The sequence below is a fragment of the Lepisosteus platostomus genome, chromosome 3 (genome assembly GCF_059453375.1).
Source record: "Lepisosteus platostomus isolate fLepPlt1 chromosome 3, fLepPlt1.hap1, whole genome shotgun sequence".
NCBI classification, from domain to species: Eukaryota; Metazoa; Chordata; class Actinopteri; order Semionotiformes; family Lepisosteidae; genus Lepisosteus; species Lepisosteus platostomus.
In genome coordinates this window covers 63211388-63238912 of record NC_142613.1, presented here as the reverse complement: position 1 = coordinate 63238912, position 27525 = coordinate 63211388, and the positions used below count along the sequence as shown (strand labels likewise).

The following is a 27525-nucleotide window of genomic DNA, read 5'->3' as shown; positions in this document are numbered from 1 at the left end:
GGCGAGCGGTAAACAGGTTTCAGGAGAGAGACATGAAATGAGGGGTGGATTCTGAGGGTAGGGGGGAGAGCAAGGCGGAAGGTAACCGGGGTGATCCGGGAACGAATCCGGAAGGGACCAATATATCTAGGCCCAAGCTTTTTGGAAGGCTGATGTATAGGTAGGTTCCGTGTAGATAACCAAACAAACTGTCCTTTCCGAAAACGAGGGGATGGTCTGCGGTGTCGGTTGGCAAATTTGGCGTGGCGCTGGGTTGACTAAATAAGAGCTGTCCTCGCCATTTTCCAGGTCCTTCGCAGTTTGGCAATATATTGTTGCACGGACGGCACTGCCGTGAGTGGAGGTGTGACAGGGATGAGAGTGGGCTGATAACCTAAAGAACAAAGGAAGGGAGAGAGACCTGTGGAGGAGGAGGTAAGAGAATTGTGGGCATATTCTGCCCAGGGAAGTAGTGATGACCAATCATCCTGTGAGCTGGAGGTGAAGGCTCTCAAAAAGGTCAGGAGGCTTTGATTGGTCCTTTCCACCTGACCATTGGCCTCAGGATGATAACCAGAAGTCAAAGATACATGAGTCCCTAGAGTTTGACAGAAAGCCTTCCAAAAGGCCGAGATAAATTGAGGTCCCCTGTCCGAGACAACGTCATCAGGCAAACCATGTATCCTAAAGACCTGTTGTACAAACAAAGATGCCATTTCCTGGGCTGTGGGCAATGCTGGGAGGGGGACAAAATGGGCTGCTTTGGAAAAACGATCGGAGACCACCATGATTACCGTATGACCCTGACTGTTAGGAAGGTCCGTAATGAAGTCAACAGCTATGTGGGACCAAGGGCGGTGTGGGATTGGAAGGGGGTGAAGGAGGCCAGCCTTCCTAGAGCGCGGAGTCTTGCTCCTGGCACAGACCGGGCAAGCCCGGACGTACTCTGCTGCATCAGATCGCATGGAAGGCCACCAAAGGTCCCTGGTGAGGAGGTCCAGCGTGCGTCTGCATCCCGGGTGGCCGGCAAACCGGGAATCATGTCCCCACTGCAAAACCGCAGAAAGTAAGTTGTTCGGGACGAAAAGCTTATCCGGGGGGCAGCACAGAGGAACTGTAGTTCCGTTGAGGGCACGCCTGACCTGATCTTCAATGGAGCAATGAATCGCTGCCACAATTCTGTTAGGAGAGATGATTGGTTCAGGTGCGTCGTCCAGGTCTGGGGGGTCATGGAGCCGAGAGAGTGCATCAGCCCTCCCATTCTTGGAGCCAGGAGTGTAAGTGATAACAAAATTGAACCGAGAAAAGAAAAGTGACCAACGGGCCTGACGCGAGTTGAGGCGCTTGGCAGATTGAATATAGGAAAGATTCTTGTGGTCCGTGATAATGACAAAGGGGTGCTGAGCCCCCTCCAGCCAGTGTCTCCATTCCTCGAGGGCCAGCTTGATAGCTAGGAGTTCCCGATTGCCCACATCATAGTTAACCTCAGCAGGAGAGAGCTTCTTGGAAAAGAAAGCACATGGATGAGGGAGGCGATCCTCTTCGAGGCGCTGGGAGAGGACTGCACCAACCCCATGGGCAGAGGCGTCAACTTCAACAATGAAAGGCCGGGAGGGATCCGGATGCCGTAGGAGAGGAGCGGAGCTGAAGAGACGTTTCAAGCGCAGGAATGCCTGGTTAGCCTCCGGATTCCATTTACCCCGACTAGGACGGTTGCGGGTCAGAGCCGTAATGGGCGCCACAACGGCGCTAAAGTTCCGGATGAATCGCCTGTAGAAGTTGGCAAAACCTAGAAAGCGTTGGATTTGCTTCAAATTACGTGGCACAGGCCAATCATTGATAGCTGCCACCTTGGCTGAGTCCATCTCGACTCCAAGAGGAGAAATAATGTAGCCCAGAAAGTGAATCTTAGAAGCATGAAAAATGCATTTCTCAAGCTTGGCGTAGAGCTGGTTGTCGATGAGTCTGGACAAGACCTCCTGGACGTGATGGACATGTTCCTGAGGGTCGGTGGAAAAAATGAGGATGTCATCCAAGTATACCAAGACAAATTTTCCAATAATGTCCCTAAAGATGTCATTAATGAAGGATTGGAAGACTGCCGGGGCATTAGCGAGTCCAAAAGGCATCACCTGATATTCATAGTGGCCGTGCGTGGTCATAAAGGCCGTCTTCCACTCATCCCCTTCACCGATCCTGATTAAATTATAAGCCCCCCGTAGATCTAGTTTTGAGAAAATGGAGGCTCCATGTAGGGACTCCAGAGCGGCTGGGATTAAAGGCAAGGTTTAGGGATGTTTGACTGTAATGGAGTTCAGGCCTCTGTAATCAATACACGGCCTCAAGGAGCCGTCCTTCTTCCCTATGAAGAAGAACCCAGCACAGGCTGGGGACGAGGAGGGACGAATAAAACCAGAATTCAGGGCCTCCTTGATATAGTCCTGCAGGGCTTCATTCTCTGTCTGAGTGAGCGGGTAGATCCGACCTTTGGGTGGGAGTGCTCCTGGAAGCAAATCTATTGCACAGTCATAGGTGCGGTGAGGGGGGAGCGATAGAGCTTTCTGTTTGTCAAAGGCTTGCTTCAAATGTGCATATTGGGGGGGAATAATAGAGTGTTCTTCCAAGAGGTTTACTGAAGCAGCAACCTTGAGTGGAGGACGACAACAGTTGTCACGACAGGCATGGCTCCAGGCAATGATCTCATTCTTGGCCCAGGAGATGTGGGGATCATGCTTTTTGAGCCAGGGAAGGCCCAGGATCACAGGGTAAGCAGGGGAGTCCAGAAGAAGGAGTGAAATGTCCTCCACGTGAGTGGCACCAACAGTAAGGGATAGGGGAATGGTCTGCCAGGAAATACGTCCAGGAGCGATCGGTGACCCATCCAACGTTTGAATGCAGATAGGGGGTGAAAGCGGAGCAAGAGGAATATCCCACTTCTTAGCAAAAGAGGCATCCATAAAATTCCCAGCTGCCCCTGAATCCACCAAAACCGAAAGGGGAAGGTGCGTGTCCATCCAGGAAATCTCAGCTGGGAATAAAGGCCCTGAAGAGGATTGCGAAAAAACAGCACTACTGACACTAACAGTAGGCAGTGGGGGAGCTCGAGGTGGATGTGGGGGTCTCAAAGGACAAGTAGCGAGCAGGTGACCTGACGCAGAGCAGTACAGACACAGCCCCTCCTGACGGCGCCTTTCCTTTTCCTCCAAGGACAGGGGTGCATGTGGCAGGGTGGGCGCCACGAGGGGAGGACCCATGGGGCGCACAGGTCTGCTTCCTGGGTGTCTCTCCGCTCTCCGCAGCCGAATGCGAGTGTCCAATTCAACTACCGCAGCGATAGCCGCCTCTAGAGACCAGGTTGGTAAGGACATGAGCACCAGGTGGTCCTTTAGATCCTCCGAGAGACCCTTAGCGAAGAGGCAAACCAAAGCTTCCGGGTTCCAGGCAGACTCCGTGGCGAGGGCTTGGAATTCAGCCACATAATCTTGCAGTGGTCTGTCGCCCTGGCGAAGAGAGGAAAGCCGAAGGCAAGTCAAATCCGGGTTGCTTTGAGAAAAACGCGCCTGGAGACGGTCAGCAAAAAGCTGAAAGTCAGAGAACAGCTGATCTCCTCTAGCAAGCAATACTGCAGCCCAATCCAATGCTTTGCCTGTGAGCAAGGAAAGTGCAAATCCGATCCTCTGTCGAGAAGTAGAAAAACGCTCAGGCTGCAGCTGAAAAGCCAGGGAGCACTGGGCAATAAAGCCCCTGCAGCCTGCAGGATTGCCGTCATACTTCTCCGGGAGTACAAATGGTAAAGTTGAGGGAGTGGTGGGCGGGGGCGCGGTGGTTGGAGCAGGTGTTTGTAAAAAAGGCGTTGTAGGAATCGGTGCGGGAGCCGGCGAAACAGGGGAAGAAAAAAGCCAGGCGACTTGGTTAGTGAGCAGTTGGAGAGAAGATTGAAGCTGGGCGATGGTTTGGGATTGCTGCGGGAGAAGGGAACGAAGGGTCTGTGCGTCTGCGGGATCCATAATTGGGCTCGGTATTCTGTAACGCTGCTCTGTAGAGGTGAAAAGGATCCGATGCAGATGCAGGAGTCGCAGGGAGGTAAGTAAACGTACCGAGCAGATCCAGGAGCTGAGTCGTAGTCCGAAGGCGAAGGTAAGTCGAGATCCGGTAAAGGCACTGGTGGCGAACAATCCAAAACGTGAGACTGAATCGTAGTCGAAAAGAGCTACAGGGTCAAATCCAAAACAGGCAATGATAGCAAACAATCCAAGGGGCGAGACGAGATCCGAAGTCCGAAGGCAAAAGGTGCAGGCAGATATCCAGGAAGGCAAAAGAGGGGTAAGAACGCTAGGCTGAGCAACAAGTAGAGAACTCAATACCGAGCAACGGGAATCAGGTACGAATGGTATAAATAACCCGGCGTGCCGCACGGTAGAGCAATTGCAGGTGTGTTAACTCGTGCGGCGGCGCTTGTTAGTAGTAATCCGCTGCTGGTGCTGATTGGCTCGCTTACGTGTTGATCTCCGCTGGTTGGTGGTCGTGACAAAAACGTTCACACCTTCTGATTTGGAGCAAAACAATAAATTGCTTAGGAGATGGCTGTCAAAACTGTACTTGATTCTAAAGGAACAATTTCAAAACAACAGTATATAATAAGAGTATTGTGTAATAGTGATGTAACATTTCACACAGTGTCAATTGTTCATGTATTTCCTAGACTAATGTGTTAGCTAAAGCTACACTTATTTTGATTAACAGTTGACTGTTTTGCAGAAATACTTACAACTGAGAATGTACAACAAAAGGAGCATCTCTTGTTTGCAAATAGGTACCCTGTGAGAAGTGATCCACCTCCACTATACAGATTGTGTCATTGATGCCCACAGGCAAAAGATAACCTCAGCATTTAGTAACATGGCAATTCCTCTTCAGTCTATGTCCTGCGGGAGCAACATACTCTTCCTTCACACTGCTGCAGCAGGATCATGCATCGGTTTGCCTCCACACTAAGGAGCCCCAGTGGATAGGCTGGGATTGCTCGAAACTTTGTTTTCTCTGGGATGGAACAGTGGGGCAGGGATAATGAGAAAAGCCATCTTCCAGAGATGATGTGTTTACTGAGATCTCAAAGGGGCTCATGGGGCCAAGATAAAGAGGAAATCCCCAGAGCTGTACCAAAGCTGTACTTTGTCCAGACCTCACATTTTAGATTAGTAAGTTGCTCTGTTACTCAGAAACAAAACAGCATGAGCTCCCAAGGGGGTTAAAGGGACAGTTCCTCTTAATAAACTTAATAATTTTCAATTTAAATCTCACTTAATTTTTTGTCAAAATTACATCTTGATGTTTTCTGAGCTGCACTAAAGAAACACAAATCTGAGAAACAATTGCATAATTACTTTCAAAGTAGCCTTGCTGGGATTCAGCAACCAAAACAGCACCTCTCTCACTCAAGGGCTAATGGCTCTTTTTACCCCCAATTTTAAGGTACAGTATGTAAGCCTTGGCAACTATTAAAAAAAAACTCAATGCAACATTGTGTGCTTCCACTATTTCCAAAGACTAAATTTATAAACATATGCAGTATTTAACTTAAATGAACCTGTTTACACAAAGCCTCTGTTGATCTCTCCTGTTCTTAGCACTGACATGTTCCTTGGAGCAGCTTTAGGTCACTGAAGAAGACATTCACCTCTTCTTACCCTGGCCATGTGAACAACATTAACTACTTACCTCCAATAGAGTCAGCTGACAAGCATCACAGGTGGCTTCAGTGGAGGTTAAATGTAACTCTCCATTTAACTAAAGGGGATTATACAGCATTTACCGTCATCACAAAGTAGCGATTTCTACATAGGTATATCATGACGTGTACATCTACCTGTTGCTGCTTTTTGGGAAAAGAGAAATTATGTTTTTTTTTCTTAATATCTGCAGGTCTTAATTTTATTTACGCATACTTATACCCCATATCACATAATGGGGCAGAGCAGTGGCACTGTGGCTAAGGATCTGCACCTGTGGCTGGAAAGTTGCTCCTCTGCTGGGCCCCTGAACAAGGCCCCTAACCCCCACCTGCTCCAGGTCCATGGCTGACCCTGAGCTCTGACCCCAAGCTTCTCTCTCCGTGCCTGTGTGTCTCATGGAGAGCAAGTTGGGGTATGTGAAAAGACAAATTCCTAAACCAAGAAATTGTATATGGCTAATAAAGTGATCTTATCTTAATCATATTTGTGAAATTTAGCCATACTGTATGTGCAAGAATGGCATGAGAAGAGCTTAGTTTTCATTACAGTCTGACCTATCCTGAAATTAGTTTGATTAAAAAGTATTTTTTATTCAGGTAATACACTGTATGACCGATTTTCAGGTACCAAAACATAATTTTCATCTGTTCTATATTATGTATCTTGTATTTTACTTGGTGTAAAACACAACAAAAATATTTGTCAGAACCTTTTTTATTTGTCCTTCTCCTTTTTAAAAAAAGACAGCTTTTCTCTCGATTCCAGTGGATCCAGCCATCACCAGCAAGCCTCCATGCTTGCAAATGCAAACACAGAAGTTGACACTTTCTAAACCACAAAAATATTGCCATTCACTGTTTTGTTTGTCCGTGGTAGAGAACCATGTATTGCTGAATTCATTAAAAATACAACATTCAGATATTTGTCTCAATGTATGCCTGAGCCCCCAAAAATAGAAGGCCATCTGCAAACAGAATATTTTATTACCTTAGCAATGTTTGTGAGATATTATATATACAAGAGTTTGTATTTGCTGATAGGGGTTGATTGATATGTTTGATTTGGTTTATATTTCCAAGTCTCTATTGTGATCAAGCTGAAGATGAAGTCTCAGCCAATAGGTCTTAATAATGAATGACCAATGAATGACAGTAGAATTAAGAAATAATATGTACTGTACATCTTCCTGAGTGAATTTATTTCAAATGAATGGATGTGAAACAAAGGGAAAGCTATACAAGTTACATTAGTATTTCCATGGCAGTAATTTACTTGAGCTGATTTATCTTTTTTTTAAAAAACACTCACTGAATACCTGAGAGTCCTGTAACTACGGAAAGACAGGTATTACTTACAAATATTGTACTGCATATAGCTTACTTATTGTGCTGTATAACAGCTTAATCCAATAATCCAGGAAGGCAGCCAGCAGTGTTACTTAAATAGTCCTTCTCACTGATATGACTTGTCTGAATTGTTGAATTCCTCTGCAGAAAGCATTAACTCTGAGGCATAAGCCTTGCTTATTAACAGGCACAACCCATTTATTAAAAATATGGAATAACATGTAAATTATATCATCCATATTCCAAAAACTGTGGATATTACAGACATATGGTAATTTATGAAAATTAACTGTATCTTAGATTAATTGGACTGCGCAGTGAAAATGTTGCTGCTTAACTTTGTTTAGACACAAACTAGGGTATGTGGATCTTTTCTGCAATTAATCAAACCTGATTCTTTATCATGACTAAGTATTTTTTCTGGGTCCTTCTTTTTCCTTCCACAGGGAGAAAAAAACATTTTTAAAAATAAATTCAAAATGCAACCAATTGACAGAATTTCTCATATAAAGCGATTTGTCTTAGGTTCAGTCAAATACTAGTGATGAAACTACTTGAAGAATATGAAGGGATAGCGTACTTACACTAATACGTGGGTTATAACCCCTTCAGATGAGGAAATGACCATGTGGTTAGAGATCAGTTTTGTCACATCCCCCCTTCACTTGTGAAGGGTGAGCCAGGGAGAAAATGCTGCAATGGTGAAATTGGAGTGAACAGAGAGCTGCTAGAAAAGATACACAGAGCACCCTATGCATCCAGGGAGCTTTTGAGGTCAAGAAAGAGGAAGTTTGAGATTGGAATTTCACCTAGTCCTGAACTTCTGTTTTATAACATCACTTCAATTAGAACGTTCTGATGAATAGGAAGGGATAGCGTACGTAATACTTTGGATTGAACTTGCCTGGCTGAGGGAGTGACAGCACAGGTTGGGGATCAGTGCTGTCATATCCCCCCAAAAGAATTCCTACAACACAGATGCAAACTGTGAACACTGAGCTAAGAGCAAGTTGGTTCAACTGGTGTTTCGCAATAACCAAGAAGAACATGCGTGTGGCACTGAATGAATGAGAAACAAGTACGATGTTGGCTTGAGCTTGATTTATTGAGTAGATTCAGATATATAGTGAATTAGAGTATGATGCAGGGTTGAGCTTGAGAAGCATGTGCAGTATAATGCAGATGATAAAACATGAGTAAGGAAACAGGTGGCCATACTAGAGCATCACTATCAGGAGCCTGATATTGAATCTCTGTGGTGGGCAGCGAATTAATCTGCAGTGACCAGAAAGAGTAGCTTGATGCAGAATTAGAAAAAGAGCTACCACTTGGTCAAGGTTCCTAGATGGAATGGATAAGAAAATATTTCAAGAGGAACCCCCAAAAGAAATATCAGCTACATATCTGTCTGGAAGCCTTGGGAGGGGGAAGAGTTGAGGGCTCCCACCACACCAGTTGGACACCAATCAAGGGAAATGCTAGAAAAGATGCGTGCAGCGCTGTCTGCACCCTTGGGAGCTTGTATGCTTAGGTATGTGTAAGAGGTTAGAATTTGATCTCTCCTCAAACGTCTGTTTAACTAAACCCTTTAAGTAACAGGCATGTCTACATTTTCTAGAACATTACATGAGCAAGGAGAATCACCATGCTGCAGGAAGCATCTTAACCTGGAATGGAGCTGGCAAGTGGCTAATATAGAAAAGGTTTGAACTTCTCTTGAGATGGCACAAGATTATTGTGACTGGGCATGACAGTGATGAGATATTGGGAAATGCAGGAAATTATGTTAAAAATGTGTGTACATATGCAGATAGATGAGCTATCTAGATTAGGTGATATAAGACAGAAAATGGAAGTAAATAATTAGATTCTTTTTACATTTAGCCATGATTTCACATTACTAGAAATTTCAAACACAAAGTACTTCACAGCACTCTTTAAAAATCAGTTGTCATATTTAACCAAGCAAAATCCAGGAAGGGACAATATGCTTCAGGTCCTTTAAAAAGATCATGGTCTACACCGAATGCTCTTACCTTTCGCCCATCTAGAGTATAGAGCTTCCTGATGCTGCATTGCATGAGCTCTGAGATCTCATCAATGAAGACTTTGAGGCTGCGAACAGTTCTCCTGCTCAGGATGATAGATCTCCTGACTGCAGGGTCATTGTTCTTCACCAGCACAACCCGCCTGGGGTGTCTGTGGAAGTGCTGGCTAGTTTGGCTCCCAGGCCCATCATCCAGATGTGACAGGCGTCTGCGTGTGTGGTGTAGATGGCTGCCCTGCCACAGTGTGGGCTTCCTCCCAGGCCCTTCGATGTTGATGGGTTTCACCTGGCGGCGGTCCGAGCAGAGGTAGCACCCCCCGTCCTCCAGCTGGTCCAGGTGGTTGATACAGCGTGTGCCGTGGGGGGTTGTGATGGTTCGCACTCCAAAAGGCAAGGGCACCTTTTGGGAGAGGTCATCCAGAAGGGCATCAAAGCACTTAAAGCTGCGCTTGTGGATGGCCATCCTTATGCCACCAAATTGGGGATCCCCACTCTTATAAAAGGTGATCTTCTTGGCGGGGGTGGACACAGTCACATTGGTGGAAGTGCGGTTCACTGGTGGAAGGGGCAGGTCATTGTTAAATGGGAGGATGGGGTCTGGATAGCCCAAAGTAGCCCTCTGCATTCTGCCCACTCATTCCACACTATAGATGAAGAAAAAGAGACACATTTCAATGATGTAGATTCTAGTTTATTTAGAAAACTAGTCAGGTTTGCAGACAATACCAAAATAGAATAATAAGCAAAAACTTTTGAAGCAGAAAAGGATGTTTCTAAAAGAGTTAGACAAATTAAAGACTGGGAGAACATCTGGCACGTGATGTGTAATGTAGAAAAATGCAGAATGTTAAGTGCAGCTAATAAAGCATTAACTATAGATACAAAATGGAAAACACTGAATGTTACTTATGACAAATACTTTAGTGTTTACGTGATAACATTATTTACATCATAAGGACAATGTGGGGAAGCAGTAACGACAGCAAACAAAATCTTAGGACTTATAGATAAAACCATTAAATTTAAATCAAAGTATATTATAGATTCTGTTTTCCGAGTTACACAAGTATACTGAATTCCTCATAGGCAACGTCCATACTGTATATGGTACAAGTCATTCTTTGGGCCAGGGTTTCTCCTGGGTGACTCCACCCTGAATAAGACACTAGCCTAACCCAGCAATGGTTGTCCCCATCTGGTGTAGCTAGGTTGATTGCATCAACTGGGTTAAAGTATCTCACTCAAGATATAAAGTACAAATGTAAAACAAATATAATAAAATGATTAGGGTGTTAACAGTAGGGTGTTAACAGTTGCATCCATCCCAGCAAAGCATTTTAAAAAAGCTTGTTTCTCCTTAAAATAAAACATATCACAATTTCTTAGATAAGAAATAGAACTTTTGTAAATTACAGATTTGTAAATGCAAAATGACAGCAATTCAGAATAATACAGAAACCATTGGCTTTCCCTGCTTTGCAGACAGCATGTAAGTTATACTAATGCTAACCAATGTACCACCTTCGCGAAATATGTTCTTAAAATTATTTCTGCCACTATATTTTATTCCATCTTATTCTGAAACATTCACAGGAGTTAATAAATTGTGGAGCATCTAATTAACACTGGGGTGTTAATTCTCTTTTTTTGAGTTTCTCGATGGGTATTATCCTTGTCCTGAGCAACTCAAGAGTTGACTTTTCCATTTTTGTTTTTTTAACAGCCTATGAATAAGTTTCCTTAAGTGCAGTTGGTAGAATATCGTCAGTCTTGTGAGTCTTCAAAGCTAATACTTTTTAATACAGAATGTTAATGTAGACATATCGTTAATTTTTTCTTTGGTAAACATCTAAGCTTTAATAATCAGCCTTGACCTTTTGCATCTTTTAGACATGTCCCACTTTAAATCTGAAGGCATTTTACTTTATTCATTCTTGTTGTTTTGGTGTTGTGAAATTGAAAGACCAATAGCTTGTTTATTTTAACCTACATTGTAATAAACATAAGACAAATTACATTTTTACAAATTCAAAAATACATTCAGTATATGTGGTGTGGACACCTTTTGCTAAACAATAAAATATAGAAAACAATCATGTCAAAAACAGTCATTTTTAAATTATTTTCATTAACACTAGGTTTTTGTCTCAAACGTAATGGTATTTTTAAAGACAATTTAAAAGACAAACTGCATCTCTTTTAATCACAACTTAAAAAAACCTAATTGCTGCAGGTGACCTTCCTAATAATAACTACAGTGCTAAAAAATTCCCAAATGTGCTCATAGAACTCTGTATCATCTCCGCGGGACAGGATTTGTCAAATATATGTACATTCATATCAAAATGCCCTAAAAATAATGAGATGAGTATCTTGAAATGTAATTGCTGGTTACTCTCACATATTTTAATACAAGGAATTACAAGGTAATGCATGTTTAAATTCACACCATATTTATATTTGGAAATTCATCAACATGTTTACTTTGTTTATCTCAAAACTTGTCTATTTCCAGAAATCTTCAAAGTGATTAAGCAAGTTATTCATGTCATACATTTGAATCTAATTATCACTTTAACTTGTGAGAAGATTTTTAATCATCACGCTTCCATTTCAAACTAGAAACAAGCATACATTTAGAAATCCAAAATGTAAATTCAGTTTTGTTAAATATCAGGCTAAAGAAAAGCAAAGTGAGATTGCTTTATATACTCTAGCATCCGCATCAACAGGTTTAGGTAAAGGAGGAAAAAGAATAATGTTATTCAGGGAGTATACAAGAAACTTGATTGTGGGTTTGTGATTAGTCAACTGTGACTGGAATTCCCAGAGCACATCTTGCCTGGAACTGCAGTTCAGATGTGCTTGTAAGCCAAACAGAGACACCTGTGTAGTGGCACCTGTGAGCTTAAAGTGTTTTCCTGACCCTCAGCCTGATACTAGTTCAGCTGTGGGCACTGCGATGCTCAAAGGGTAAGAAGAAACAGCTGGCTTGAGTGAGTATATTTCAGAGGATGCGTGTAAGCAGTTGTTTTCCTGTGGTTGAGCAGGAAAATAGCAAAAACCAAACTGTTAAACCACTGCTGATTCCAAATTGGGAGTTGCAAGTAAGACAAAAAAAAATGTTTTCTCTAAATCTGAAAAGAAAAAAGAAACAAAAGAAATTGGGCTAAAGTCTTACTAGCCAGCTCAGTAATGTTTGTGTAGCTGATTACATTACTATTTTGTGTAAAACATGTTTACTATTATGTATATCTGCCTTACAGACCCCTCCAGGCTTAAAGATAACAGTGGCCAGTGGTGGCTGTGAGCTTTTAATACAATCTCTTTTAAAGCCATGAGAGCTTCTGTAAGGTTTTAGAGTTCAAAGCCTGGGGCACTAGCCTGAGCTCTCAACAGCCATCGGGGTCTGAGAAGAACAGCCGCAGAGCAGCGGTATTGAGAGGGCCAGAGGAGAAACACTGCAGCGGAAGTGGAACTGATCCGCCATTCCCACCCCAACCTCCCCACGCCAAATCAGCAGGGGAACAGAGCGAAGCAAATCTGAAAAGGAATCTCAAAGCAGAGGTAAGAATCGTCTGAGCCTATGTAATTGGCTCAGCTGTCACACACTGATTGTGTGCAATTGCTTCTTAAAACATCAGGAAGCAGGCTCCCCCTGGTGGTGCTTGTCTTTTTTGTTTCTAACACGTCAATTCCGGGAGGTTTAATAGCTATCCTCAATGCACATAGAAACTGGCTAAATACTGTATATGTGCACTAGAATTACCTTCTAAAGATGCTACACGTGGGAAAGGGCTAAAATTCCATTTCTTTCTGCGCCCCCTGAGTATCTGCTAAATGGTCTTCAATTCGTGGCCAAGGCACTGAAGAAAAGCGACAAATCTGTAACAGTTTTGCTTGCATTCGATATACGGGTCCATCTGCGTGCTTGGATCGAACAAGCAGGAGGAGTAGTTCTTTCTTCATTACACATGTCTGTGATAATATGTGATGCTGCCACAACATTGAGTCCAAGGGTAGTTAATCTCAGCCGTGGAGAGCAGATTTTACACTATAGGTCACCCTTCTTCCTCAGTTTATGACTTGCAACAGATATAAATTACCTCAGCAAGTAACTTGTTCAATTAAATGTGGAGCAGCAGGATGCAACATTTTTTAAAGATTTCTGTTTTAACTGTGACTGCCCAGTTAATCAACCAGTTGAACAGAACTGCCCCAACTCTTTCAATTTGAGATTCAAGGTGACCTACAGTATAGAAAACTTGCTGAATTGTGCTTCTCAAGGATAGAGCGGTCAGCTCTGATCCAGCTTTTTTCATCCAAGTAGGCTGAACTAAAACTTAATTGAAATCCCACATAATAACATTACTACACTGCAAAGTAGTTTTGGTGCAACTAGAGAAATAAAATCAAAATTCCACTCAGGAATAAAGCGTTCAAAATGTTGAAGCCCATAAGGTGATCTAATCACCCTCACGTTGTCATGTCTGCAGACCAGGAATCCTAAAGAAGAGGAAATTCAAAACCACATCCTTCAAGCTGGCAAGATGAAGTTATGAAGATGAGGTTATGGAGATTTCTGCTTTTGATACGTGCAAAGCAGCCACAGGATTTAGAAAACTGATGGACTCTAAGCAAGAGATGCATCCTTATCTAAAGGATATTTATATAAATTACTTTAAAGAACTTTGATAAAATCAAGCATAAACAAATATTGTACCTGCAATTTTAAGACTGAATTGTTTGATTTTCACATTTCACAAACATCCATTCCCCATAGTGTGTAAAGAAAACAAATTATGCTAGCCACGGTGTGAAAAAAATGCCTAAAATCAGGATCTTAAATTACCTAATCAGAAATGTTCAAAAAATAGTAAAACAAAAATTTATATTCATCCTTTTAAAAAAATATTGTTGTGATGAATTAATAATTAGGGCTTCTGAAACTAAAATAAAGTTTTTAGTTTTTAAGTATTGACATTACTTACACCTGTGTCTGAAATTTCCTAACATCACAACAAACTGTCACTTCTTGTATAATTAGTTCTTGGAACCATTTAGATGTCACTGAGAAACAATCAAGGTGCTGGAAAAGGTTTTATTTTAATATATTATTAAATATAATAATATAATGTTTTAAACACCCATTATTTCAAGGCCTCACATTCTAATAGCTCCAATCCACCCACGGGCACAGATACATATGTAATTATTAGTTTTATGTAACTTCAAACTGTCATGTTACACAAATTCAGAACATTGTTTGGTCAAACTTCGAATCTGAAATCCCTTTAAAATATGTGTGAAAACTAAGAACAAGGCTTCCACTGAACTATCTTAAACTTGTCCTCAAAAAACCCTTAATCTCTTTCTGCCTAGATTATGTAAGTATTAATTGCTTCATTGTTCCCTTTTTTGATTCATATAAGAAACAGTATTCAGGTAGTCCTTTTTGTCATATTTTCCCTCTCTTTGAATCCTACAACTTGACTCACATTTTTCCTTCATTTGTTCAGACACTCTTGGCTTTCTGTGTCAGTGATTTATCATACAGAGAGTTAGAACATGAATGTAAGAGAGAAATTGTGGTCATAATGAATAATGCTGAATAGGCCTGAGCTAAGAATACACCTTCTGTTCTAGACTATCACTATCAGGTTACATTTCAAAATCTGTCTTGCTGCTGCATAGCCTGACATAAAAAATACATATGGACCTAACTAGCTATATTACTCTCATATAATATAATTGCACATACAGTAACACAAACGGCATTTCAAAATTTCTCTGATTCATCAAGGACATTCAGAACTTTCTGCATTTCAGTGCATCAATAGCAAATTATCAATTAAAAGTGGATTTAAGAAAATATACATTTATGCATAATAAATTGTGTTCAATCTTTCTTTTTTGTACAGAATAACACTGTTTTTTGATTATTTTTGTTTGAAAACCATTGAATAAGTTTAATGAAATTAAAGAACATTTCTTTTCAATTAATCATTAACCTTCCATTCTATGTACAGTACTACTTTATTTTCATGCATTAGATCAAGATACTGTTACCATTTTGCATTTTCAAGGACTTTTCCAAGCCTTTTAATATTTACTTCACTGTACGTCCACAGTGACAATGCAAAGTAGTCTTGTTCATGTCCATATTTTAAATTGCAAATAAAAAAAAATGATTATACCTTGTGTAAATATACGTTTCTCTCAGCATTATAATTGCAATGATGAGTATACATGTATATTAAATTTAAATATTGTATCACTATAATTAAAAAAATAATGTGATATGATAGTTTCTAAGACTGAATGCCACGCACAATTGAAATCCCTAACCTAAAGCATATATTATCATTATTATTATTATTATTATTATTATTATTATTCAGAAAGTTATTGCAAATAAGGAAATTAATAATAAAACATCAGTGTACTTACTCTGTGGGGATACATGATCCAATTTTCTAAAACATTCCTGAGAATCCAAATTAAGCTTTCATGAGAAAATTAGCTAACAAGTGAACAATTCAAAAACAATCTAAAACGCCCGTATCTCAGGTACCCATGTACAACAGCTACCTGCCTGGTCAAATGCCCTCTTTAGAAAGGCCCCCAGGCTAATCAGGTCCTTTAGAATCTAAGGATAGAACAAAAAGCCTCCTTAATCATCTTGAGACTACCCTGAGATCTGGGCAAGTACTCTAGCAGATCCAAGGTAGGGACCAGCATTGCATAAAGATAGACAAACACAGCTTTTGTGTTTTTTAGGGAGTTGAAAGTTTAAGTTGTGTGTGGTAAGGTGGTCCAGTTACTTAGAAAAAGGGGGTGTTCTCAAGAGTTTCTTCTTGACCCGGTGCATATTATGCTGAGAATAGTTATATGTATTACTTATATACTTATAAGATTTACTTCTGCTTTGTCCTTCGTGGGACTTATAACGTTGAGTTCCTGAATAACCATGCAGTAGTAGACATTGATGTGCACAGTCTCTGTAAGCCTTATCGGAACTATTGTCTTTGTATAATTTAATTTTTAAAGAACTATGCCCCGAGCAGTCATAAAATATAAACATAAAATATCAACCGAAAAGTCACTCTCTCCAGTTATATTTCCTACTGTCTACAAAGGCTCACAGCCACATCTTCAAAGTGGCCTCTGTGCTTTTTAGTCACTGACACGTGCTCTACATAACAGTACATTGATAAATAAATCAGCAGGGTTTAGAAGCACCTTAGAAGCCTGTCATCAGAGGCACCAGCTTTCATGTGAAAAATTAACAAGTACATAGAAAGATTCTGAGTCAGAAAACAGGCCTTTCAAACCTTCTTTGCCACAATGCAGAATTTGGAATTCTTTTTCTAACCTGATATAGATTCCAACAATTTTACCAAAGCTGTCATTGTACAAATGTATATGTATTTACTTTTATTATCATCCTTTATCTCCTTTAAGATTTCTACCTTTAAGCTTTAAGAATTTCTATCAGAAATGTAGAACCTATATTCTTTCAAAAAAAGAATGGCAGTATGATATTATATATAATATAGATTATTTCTTATACAGATAATATTCAGCTTCCAATGGTTTCCATGGTTTTGAGTAAGGGAAGACTGGACTGAGATTTCCTCAAGGGGTCATGAAAGGCGTTTTCGGAGAACACTAGAAAAGCATGACCAGTTAGAAAGTCTTCTCAATTTAGAAGACAGAATTAGGGCAAGAACACTTCAGCATTTCCATTTCAGTTTAGAGGCTTTATCAAGTATACACACTTGTTCTGAATGTTAGGAGGTCTCTGACCGACCTATACCGGAAGGTCTAATGAAGGATTATATTAAGGATGGCTGATCCCAGAAGCAGATTACATACAAACATCAGTTATACAGACATTGAGATAATGTGACCAATTGAAGCTAATTTTTAGAGACCACTGGAAATGGCTCACGGAGTAACTGGCAATCAGGAGAAGAGCTGCCATACACTTATCTTTATGTACAGTAGAATATATTAGAAACAGCTTTTAAGGACAGTAGCTTGAGAAAAAAAAAGTCATTTGATTCATATTCTGAAAAGTTTTTGTGACATACCAGAGCTGTTGAAGCAGGTTGTTGTTGTTTTTTTTTTGTGGATTTTATTTTCTGCTACATTTCAAAATGTTTACGTTGTTGGAAAAACAATAAAACAAATATTGCAATAATAACCTTGCCTCTGACCTTGCATTCAGCTTCTGCTCACATTTGAAGATATATAGTATGAGCAGTGTTCACACCCATTTTGAAAGCAAAAATAGTGTGACAAAAAAGCCAACTAAATATTTTCTGGGTTGATCCATGTGAATGTGATTAAAAAGTACATTGTTTAGCTCAGTGTATTAGTGGGTCATTAGCTGGCTCAATCTGAAGGGGCATATTGGTCTGGAGTAATCCTGGTATGGTAATCACATGCCTGATGTACAGTAACGAGCCTATGTCCTGCTGTTACCTCTTTTAAAAAGAAACTTGCTTTCTTTTCAAACATTTCAAACATATTTCCCTAATTCCATTCTTTAACAAGACCCTGCAAAGTTCATGGCAGAGGTAGAATACATTCTTATGTAATTTTCATTTTGAAAACAAGAAGTTACTTCTAAAGCCACTCCAATAAAAAAACAGAGCTACTGTTAAATTAAATATCTCTGAATAAAGAGGTTGCTTTATTCAGAGTGGTCTCAAACTCAAACTCTTTCTTAAAGTCCTCAGTGCTTTCTGGTTTTAACCTCAACTTGAGTTCTCTCATTATTTAGTCAGTTAGACAAACATAACTGTATTTTTGTTCCTTGTCTCACAGCAGATAATGTAAGAGATATGATTTATTTCAGTTAAACTATTATAAATACTGTAGTTTCAGGCCTGGGTAACATCAATTAACCAAACCCATTAATTACCCAAGAGCTGAAGTGGAACACCAAACAGAACATACTCTGGAGTTTTGGGAAAAGCATTTGAGGCCCCAGTCTAAAATGAATCAATTTAATCGAAATGTTCAGTTTTCCATTATCAGGAAGCCTCTTATTCCTGTTAAGGAGTCATGGCAACCCGAAGGCTATCCAGGAAGCAAAGGGCAGACTACACCTTGGATGGGATTACAGTACCTCACAGGACACACACTTAATCACAATCTAGGGACTCCAGTTAATCTATGCAGCACACAACTTGAAAGTGAGAGGAAACCAGAGGACCTGGGAAAGCCCATTCATATCCAAGGAGATCACACAAACTACACCTAGTCCAGCAAATCAAATCCAGGGGCCGGCAGTAGATCTCTGAGGCAGCAGTGCATACCATCGCTCCACATTCAGTATTAGAACTGTCAACAGACATTAGTTTACAGGACATTTTTCATAATGTTTTTTGAGATGAAACAATTAAAATGCATTGGGGAAGCATATTGTCACATCAATCAGATAACTGAGACCTTAGTTGAATGAAACCCTAAAATCAGAGGGGATCAGGCTTAGAAATCCCTGATGTGAAGAGGTACTGCTGATCTGAAGATGGGAATGCCTTTTGTAGGGGTTCCAGATCCAGATAAAATCAAAACCTCAATCCACCCATTCACAACTTCTAAAATAAATATCTGATATAACATATCCACAGGATTGACGCAATAGGCACTAGCAAACTGTTGGTAAACATGTTGAATTGGTCATGGATGGATTGAAGTTTTGATTTAATCCTTGCCCTAGTGTGCAAGTCGTAAGAATAAAACAGCTGCTTTTCAAAACATTAAGACTGACGTCTTGCTTTGTCATCATAATACAATCAGATTTAAAGCAGCAATTCCTATACTTAAATCATTGTTAATGTGCTTTTCTTTAACACAGGAAAATTTACTTAAAACTTAAGCAGTATATGAATTAAAGCTTTTAGATTGCATGGATTGTGAAAGTAAAAAGTTAAGGTCAATGCTGTTAAAAAGCTTTAAAAGCTCAAAATAGATGGATAATACAGCCTGTCTTGTCATTTTGTTGCCAGATGGATGATGCTCCAAGAATTGCATTCAATCCGCTTTAACAACATGGCTATACAGTTTGTTCCAGACACCTACAACCCTCTGTGTAAAGAAGCTCTCTCTCCTCTTTTCTCCTGAATTCTCATTTGCTGAGTTTCCACATGTAATAGTTTTCAATACTTTAACTGTTTTAAGGATTTATGCCATGTACATTTGTAATTTCTTCCATTCAAGACTTATCTATTCACCCTCATGCTGTATTTAAAGATCCTATGTTATTCTGTACTTTTATACATTTAGATGCTCTGTGTGGTGTGACATGTACTCACTAGTCAAGAGCACTTCAGCCTGCTGATGCAGCACTTTCCACCTTGCACCACCGATTTAGATCTCTACAGATCTCTAATCTGTAACTTGGCACTTTGCTGATGTGAAGCTCTCTTCTCCATGCTATATACAGTAACTACAGTACACACTGTTTAGCATAAGATCTTCATACACTGCCTGTACCAGTACATCTATAATTTATAAACCATAAACTATAAACCATAATTCCAATCTTTTGGCTTACCTATAAAGGGGGGGAAACAAATATTTACCTTTAATAAGAAAAACAACAAGCAAGAGGGAGGCAGAGTGGGTATTGCTATTGCCTCACAGCTCCAGAGTCCTGAGCAAGTTTGTGTGTTTTTTTATAGCCATTCTCTTCCCACCTCTCAAAGGTATGCACATCAGGTTTGAGTATCTGCTCTAAAGTATGCCATTCTGGGGACATTTTAAGTGGATATACAGTAACACTGGAATGAGACCATTGAGAGAAACACAACCAAATGCACATAATGGGCTGCGTACGTTTGAGCTCGTAGCTACATCAGCATGAGAAGGTTACAAAGAAACAGGTAAAGGCTTATTCCATTCCAGGTAAAGAACAGAAACACAACATTTCAGCTGTGGAATCTCCTCTTTATGGCTTTTTGATATTTCCTTATTGCATTTCAAAATAAAGCATATCTTCTAATGTGAGCTTAATGGAGTGATGGAGTACAATACTCATATAGTCAGCCCACAGATAACCTATCAAAGGTACTACATACTAAATAAAAGAGGACTGAGCTTCATAGCACCAGTCAATCACTTGCTAGATTTGTACTGCTTCTCAGAATGAGTAACAGGATGGCTGAAGCCCTCTCATCTACAAAACCATTGCTGTGCATTAATAAGTCACACAAATCTGAGCTTAAGAATGTGAAAAAGTCCAAAGAACTGTTGAATTAGATCTGACAGCAGTGATATTAGAAGCCTTGTGATGACATTTCCTAACCCTGCCTGGTCCAGGCTATTGAATTTTTAAACAGTTTACATGTACAACATCAAAGTTACTGTAGTATTCTTACTTTCATTACTAAGTTTATGTAAAATGTGTTTTTGTTACTGCTATTGCCATTATTTATGTAAATAATTTGGTCATTTAAATATTTTAAACAAATAAAGTTGTTTTTTGTTTAAAGCCAAGCTGCACAATTAATACTGAAATCAATAGTAAAGCATCTATCCATTACCAGAAGGCTACTTATTCTAGTAAGGGTAATGACAACTCACCAAGACAGGACTATGCTCAACAGCCAATTGTAGGGGACATTACATTACAATAACATTAAAGTACAATGGTATGGGTCCAATTGCAACTATGGCTTCAACTTATTCAGGGTCTGTATAATAATGAGCTAATCTTTTCTTATCAGTAAACAACAGCTAGTTGGGCTACTTCTGTCTTTCAAGCTAAAGTTCTGGTTGAACTAAAGCAAAATGCTTATTCATCAATACGCCTCCACAGCCTTGTTCAGAACATCTATTTTGTTGTCTGTGTCTGCCTTGAGAAGGAGCTTTCTGGGATTTTCTTGTGAGTCATCTCCTGCCAAACGTCTGTTTTTTAGCACACTGTATTGCACCAATGACTCGGAATCAGAAGAGCTGATGTTTTTGAGCACCCAGGCCCCACAAGAGACATAATCACGAATAATTCCAAGCTGCATTGCACTTGTTACTAAACTCAAAAGACTGGCAATGGCCCACTGGAGATGACAAAGCATCCTGAAAGAAAGCACATCTTGTGAGAGATAATAAAATAAAGAAAAGTTAGAAACGCTTGGGGAAAGACTGTGAATGTTATGAAACTTAGACTTAATCAAAGGCTTATACTGCAATTGGAAATGAAATTGCATATCACAATTGAAAAAGCCAAACCACTAAAAAATAATTCTTGGGGGAAAATACATTTTGAGAAACAACAGAAATCAACCCGCTAAACCAGTTTTAATTTTTATACATAGGATTATTATCGACCCAGAATAAAAAAAGCAGGCAGCTTGTAAAAGACCAGGTAATTGGAGAATATATCAAAGTGCAACAAGAAGTGTAGCTGATTAGTTTTGGACTTTAAATGCTATACTATACTGTCTTTTCTCATTTTTTTCTTGATGTCATAACATTCTTTATGTCCAAGAAAGCAGGCAGTACACCTTGTGTTGTGCAGTCCTGGTAGTGATGTGTCTTTATTTAGGCTGACCAGGTACCCTAAAGAATGTCTGACAGTCAAACTTTTGTGATATTTTCAATGTCTACAAAGACACCCATTCAGAATATTTCTTCTTTTTTCAAGAGGACATATATGGTAACAAAGCACTGTTAAAGCAATGTCTAAGGTATTAAAAAGTACCTTAAGATGTCTGAGTTTTATAGCTGAGGAAAGGAGAGAACACCGGTGTTCATCACTTTCATAGTAAACGTATTACAAAACTACATTGAATTCTACTGTGACTTCTTTCATGTATTGCTGAGGTTACCACTCACTTTTTCTCTCTCTGGGACCACTATGTTTCACTGGGCCATATGCATGAAAGAACTTTTTACCATGCTACATTTTCTACTCTTTCAAAAAGATGGAACAAATTCCAAAAAACAATCTTGTTACACATGTACAGAAATTAAACAAAATGGCTGTGAACAAGAATTGCTGAAATGACCAGATTGAAAAAGTTAGCACATTCTAAGGGTAAAATACGGTGTATGCATAATGTTCTGAATGTTATTGTCAGTATTGTCTATCCTGTAAGCAACGTTAACCTCAATAAGCCAGTAGAGCTACAGCTCAGATACCAGCTCTGGACAAGATTCTGAGCCAACACGTGAGCATTAGTGTTACTAAGACTTAACTGACCCCCACCCACAGTGTTGCCCTTCATTGAAACTACTTTATTCTAAGCTGTGTCTAAACCTATCAGTTTTTTTATGGAGGGTTGGAATTTAAGTTTTTTGCAAAAGTTCTGCACATTTTTTCAAAACAAATAAGTCTGATTGTCTCATGCTCACACAAGTATACAATAACGAATGAGACTGTTACAGAATGAAGCTTGATATTTATGGATATTCACAATCAAAGTCCTTTACACCTACTTTTTTAATGTACATGGGTTTTCATACATATTCATCTGGTGAATGTAGATGTCTTTAAATAGCTCTCTATTTCTGTGAACCAGTACTAACATTTGGTTTAAAACTGTAGTTTCTTGGTGACTGATCATCTGAAACACCTATGCCATTGTATTTTGTTAAAAAAATATTTTTTCTCCTTGGGAATATTTGTACCTATAGGTAAAATCTATTTTAACATTGTAAAACTATATACAACAAAGTAAATTAGCCAAGGAGTTTTTTTTGTTTTGTTTTGTTACACCTGATATAACCATATTAATATATGTATTTATATAACCCAACCCAAGAGCAATTATTAATATATCGTACAGAAATGACCTGTGAAATTAAATGTACCATGTATATAATTCATAATAGTACTACAGGGTGGCTTGTTGGCACAGTAGTTATCTGGGGAAGTTTTTTAGACTGAATAAGGTAGTTTTACAGCATTATGAAAGTTACAATCAGTGAAATGCACACTTTAACAAGTTCTTTATCTCACTGTGTCAGGGGTGGCACGCCAATGTAGCATTGCCACCTTGCAGCAGCAGCCCTTGGTTTAATTCCTGGGGTGCTATCTGCCTGGAGTTCTTATATTCTCCATGTTTGTGTGGGTTTCCTCCGGGTGCTCCAGTTTTCTCCCACAGTCCAAAAACACACTGGTAGGTAAATAGGAAAAATGGTTCCTGTAGTGTGGGTGTTTGTGTCTGTACAGTATGTGCCCTGTGAAGGACTGGCATCCTTTCCAGGGTGTACCCATGAGCCCATTGCTTTCTGGGATATTCAATGGCTCTTCCAAAAAATTGGGTTGCTGCTATGAGTGGTGTCAACAATACCGTAGGTGACTCTCTTCTCCTCTTCTATAGTAACAGAAGACGCTGTGCTGCAGTACACACTATTCTTCAAGGGAGACATTGAACTGTGTTTCTGACTACTTGGCCGTTAAGAATTCCCAGGCACAGTACATACAGTAAGAGACAAGAGTAAGGGTTTTATCCTTAAAATACTAACTGGACTAGCTCATTCTGGCCTACCTGCATTTGTAATTTCTCACTTCTCCCCTTGATCTGCTAAGTAGAGGAGTTACTGGCACAGGCTGACTGACACAGCTGACTGATACAGCTGATGTCACAGAGGTGATGGGTGACGTTGGTCCCCTCTTACAGGTATACTGTATGTAAAATGCCAGAGGCCTAAAACACCAAAAGTCCATATAGAGAAGAGAGTCACTAAGGCAGCAAAGATAAATGAAGACTGCACATCAGAAGAGCCATCCTCTAAAACAGAAGGTCTTTGTTCAGTGAACAAAGATCTAGAAAATACTACCTTTTTTCCATTTAAACAACTGATCACAGCTCCACTGGGACTAAACCCAAAAGATATCATGGGTTTTCAGGACCAGAACTTGGACACCTGTAATCTGAAGATCATAGATGGCCATGCTCAGCACTGGACATTTACAGATACTCTGGTTTGCTAGTGATCTTTAATACCTAAGTTGTTGACTGAAGAAACAGTCAATTGATCAATCAAATAATTTGTTCAATTAAGAAGCTAAGAGCACATACTGTATGTGATGAAAACTGGAAACCTCTATGATTCTCAATGGCCAGTAACTAAGGAATCCTTGAGAACCTTCCCATGTTAATTAGTTATATACTTCAAGCATTGATGACCTTCTTTAGACTTTGATATTTATCTACCATCCATCCATTTTTAACAGCTTTAACCATTACAGGGTTGTTGAGGAGCCGGAGCCTATCACAGCAAGCAGCAGATGCAAGGCAGGATACACACTGGTTGGAATGACAGCCCATTGCAGGGCGGACAGAAATATCCACCCACTGATGCCAATTTTCTAAGAAGTCAATTGACAATTGAACTGTGGGAGAAAACCAGAGCAACCGAAGCACATCTATACGGATGTAAAGAAAACGTACACACTCCACACAGAGCACATCCCAGGAACTGAACCCCAGGACCCAGCACTGCAAGAGAGCAATGCTAACCACTGTACCATTCTACCACCCTTGACATGGAGAGAAAAATGAATATCTGTTGAAGTGTCAAATTCATTGGCCATCCCTTTCATTCATTCTGTACAACTACTTATTCAAACCCCAAACTTCCCTAGACCAGCCCTGTTTGCTTTTTCAAACTGTTGATAACACAGAGCTGGTATACTCAGTTTCTGATATTGTGTCTTGTATTTACCTTTTATTTCCAATCCATGATAATTTATTGATCATGTAAATGGTAAAAGCAGCTGAGCATCCCCACTAAAAATAATTAACACATGCCTGTCTGAATTGCAGATTACAAATCCATCCATTTCCAAATTTGTTGATGGTATCCATCAAGTTAATTTAACTTGACATATTAACTGAGTACTCCTAGCTGGAATTCAGAAAGTGAAAGCATCTCTCCCACTGCTATTCAACATTTTTTATCAGCATGTAGAATAGGATTCTTTGTGTAAATTATTAGAGTGTGAAAGGTATACTCTACATTTTTCTTTCCTTTCTTAAGTAATAATACAGTATATATAAATCTCATGATGAATCTTGAACTCCAGAACTCACTTCCTGCTTTCATTACTATAGCATTCTCTTATTAGGAGAAAATACTTAAAAGTCTGCACTGTAGGGTTATTCTGCTTGCCAACACAGGGCATCTAAAATAGGAAGCATCTTTGTCCGCTAGCTAATCCTGTTACAGGGATGTAGACTTAACAACCACTTCAAGGTTTTTTGGAATCCTGCAGATTAGCAATAACACATCCAGAGGAGAGAATCAAAGCCAAAGAGCCATTCCTGGCCTATATCTGCATTAAAGAAACATATTGAATGTATGCTTTTTGAATACCTGAAAATATATTTTAGGATTTATTTTTTTATCTTTACAATCCATAAAGCATTAGCGCTACTGTAGAAGAAATAGATTTGTTTAGATCTACCTCTCTTTCTCATATTGCCAAAATTCTATGTTTTGTTTCTTCCTCCAGGAAGTAGTGCAATACTGTAATTAAAGTGTTTATATTTCACTCCATCAACAGGCTGGAACTCAAGAAATACTACTGGAAGAATGCTGTTATATTAGCATAATTGCATTACTCCTTGCCTAGCTCAATCATACTGGCTGCCACCAGGTGTTGAATCACACTGGAGTCTGTTCTTCTAAGCTTTTTATGAAACCTTAATTCTAATAACCTTTCAGATCAGCTGATCTTCTGTGTTCTGTTGCCACAACTGACACCCAAACCTTCTGTAACAGAGTTATATTTAGGCAAACCTGTTTCAGCTGTTACACCCTAACTCTAGAACCAGTTACTGGCAAAGACAGAGAAGCTCTTAACATGTCCTGCATCATATCTTAACTCAAGATAGATCTGTTGACTCTGGTTTTATATAAGTTGTTTCCATTCTTCTTTTACCTATGTTGATATTTCCTCTCAGATAACTGCCTTTTTATTTTTGAAAACAAATTCTGAAAAACAACTGATTATCATTACATTTGCTGTTTGAATTGTAAATCCTGAAATCATTTTAAAGTAACTGATGTTCACCATCATATTAAGTTATCATAACAAAACAAGATTTCATTACTGTTTTGTCAGATAAAAATATAAAAACTGTTTTGAAGCACAACTTTTCTGTAATTAATTTTATAAGATAATTTTACTTTATACCATTTTTTTATTATTATTTTACAAGGGAAATCAAGCAGTTTTCCCTGCCCATTTGTTGCTGAATCAGACTCCCACAACAGGATACATGACATCTTTTCTATTCTCTCTTTCATTTCAAAAGTGCATCACTTACCTTAGCACAGAGAAAAGCATTCTGGCTTTATCCCAGAGTCCCTCATCCCCTGCCTCCTCCTTCTTTGTATTTGGCTGATGTACACAAATCCAGGCCAGACTAAGATTTGCTTTTTCTCCCTCCCCAGATGCTCAGTTTTAGACAGCAAGTAAGAGAGACAGCCTTGTAAAGCTCAGTTCTCCATGCAGGTAAAAGCAAACACCAGCCAACGCATTTGGTATCTCTGTTTCTAGCAGGAATTTTACCTCCTACAAACACGCTCTGGTAGGTCAGTTTTGTGCATCATTCAGTGTACACAGAAAAGTAACGCTAATCATTCAATTAGGCTAATTCTCATCTGAATGAGTCCATACGTGCAGAAGATGGAATTGGATTGATATCAAAGAGGATTATGCTCCCTGAGCCATCTGTAGCTATAGGAATTAACTCCTGGATCACTAAATCCAAAGGGAGAAATGTGGAGCTACAGACTGTCTCGTTTGCAGTGAAGGAAGCCAAACCGCTGGTGGATTGCAGGGGTGCTATCTGAGCCATCAATCCATTTACCGAGCTAAAATGCCCACCAAGAACATTGCTGCTTAGTAAAGAAAATATATTACTATTGTTTTTTTCACTGTGTTCATGTTTGTCCACGATGGCTTATTAAATAATTATACAAATATTTTATGCAAAGTTAAGCATCCCTCTCTTCAACATTTAACAAAGTAGTCATGCATTTCTTTTTTAAATATACAAATAATAGTCAAATTATAGTCTAAGCTCATATAAGGATTTTTTTCCCTTTTTGACAGTAAAGAAAATTAACAGAAAACATACCATTTAAATGGCAGAGATATGTCCATCAATATAGTGTACTTGAACAGTATTACCTGTAGCCCAATATTAATTTTTGTCACCGTTATATTGTATATAACACAGAGAAAAAATAAAAGCAATAAGATTTAACCCAACATAACAGGCATTGGTTGGACTTTGGCAATAGGTCTTGTCAATGAAAGATTATGGTAGCATCTTAACTATTACACTTTTGTATAATACAGTAAATTTATAATGGGGTACTATCTTCCAGACTTAGTATACAGAAGGGAATAACACATGTTGAAAAACAGATGCATATCTTTTGAAAA

General features: G+C 39.4%; 1 protein-coding gene across 2 annotated transcripts in view; it reads right to left on the bottom strand.

Annotated features, from left to right (window-relative positions):
• LOC148675248 (uncharacterized) overlaps positions 1–26651 on the bottom strand; it is a 38776-nt gene extending 12125 nt beyond the window's left edge. Inside the window, exons 1-2 of one of the 2 annotated variants that reach the window (XM_088626378.1) lie at positions 26399–26651; positions 9094–9748 (exon numbers count right to left, since the gene is read on the bottom strand). In XM_088626378.1, the coding sequence (XP_088482504.1) occupies positions 9094–9729 (636 nt within the window). In that variant the 5' untranslated portion in view covers positions 9730–9748; positions 26399–26651. Of the gene's footprint in view, positions 1–9093; positions 9749–15554; positions 15708–26398 lie in introns of those variants that run through there. The other variant, XM_088626377.1, reaches the window with a different exon arrangement.
• Positions 26652–27525: the final 874 nt, after the last annotated feature.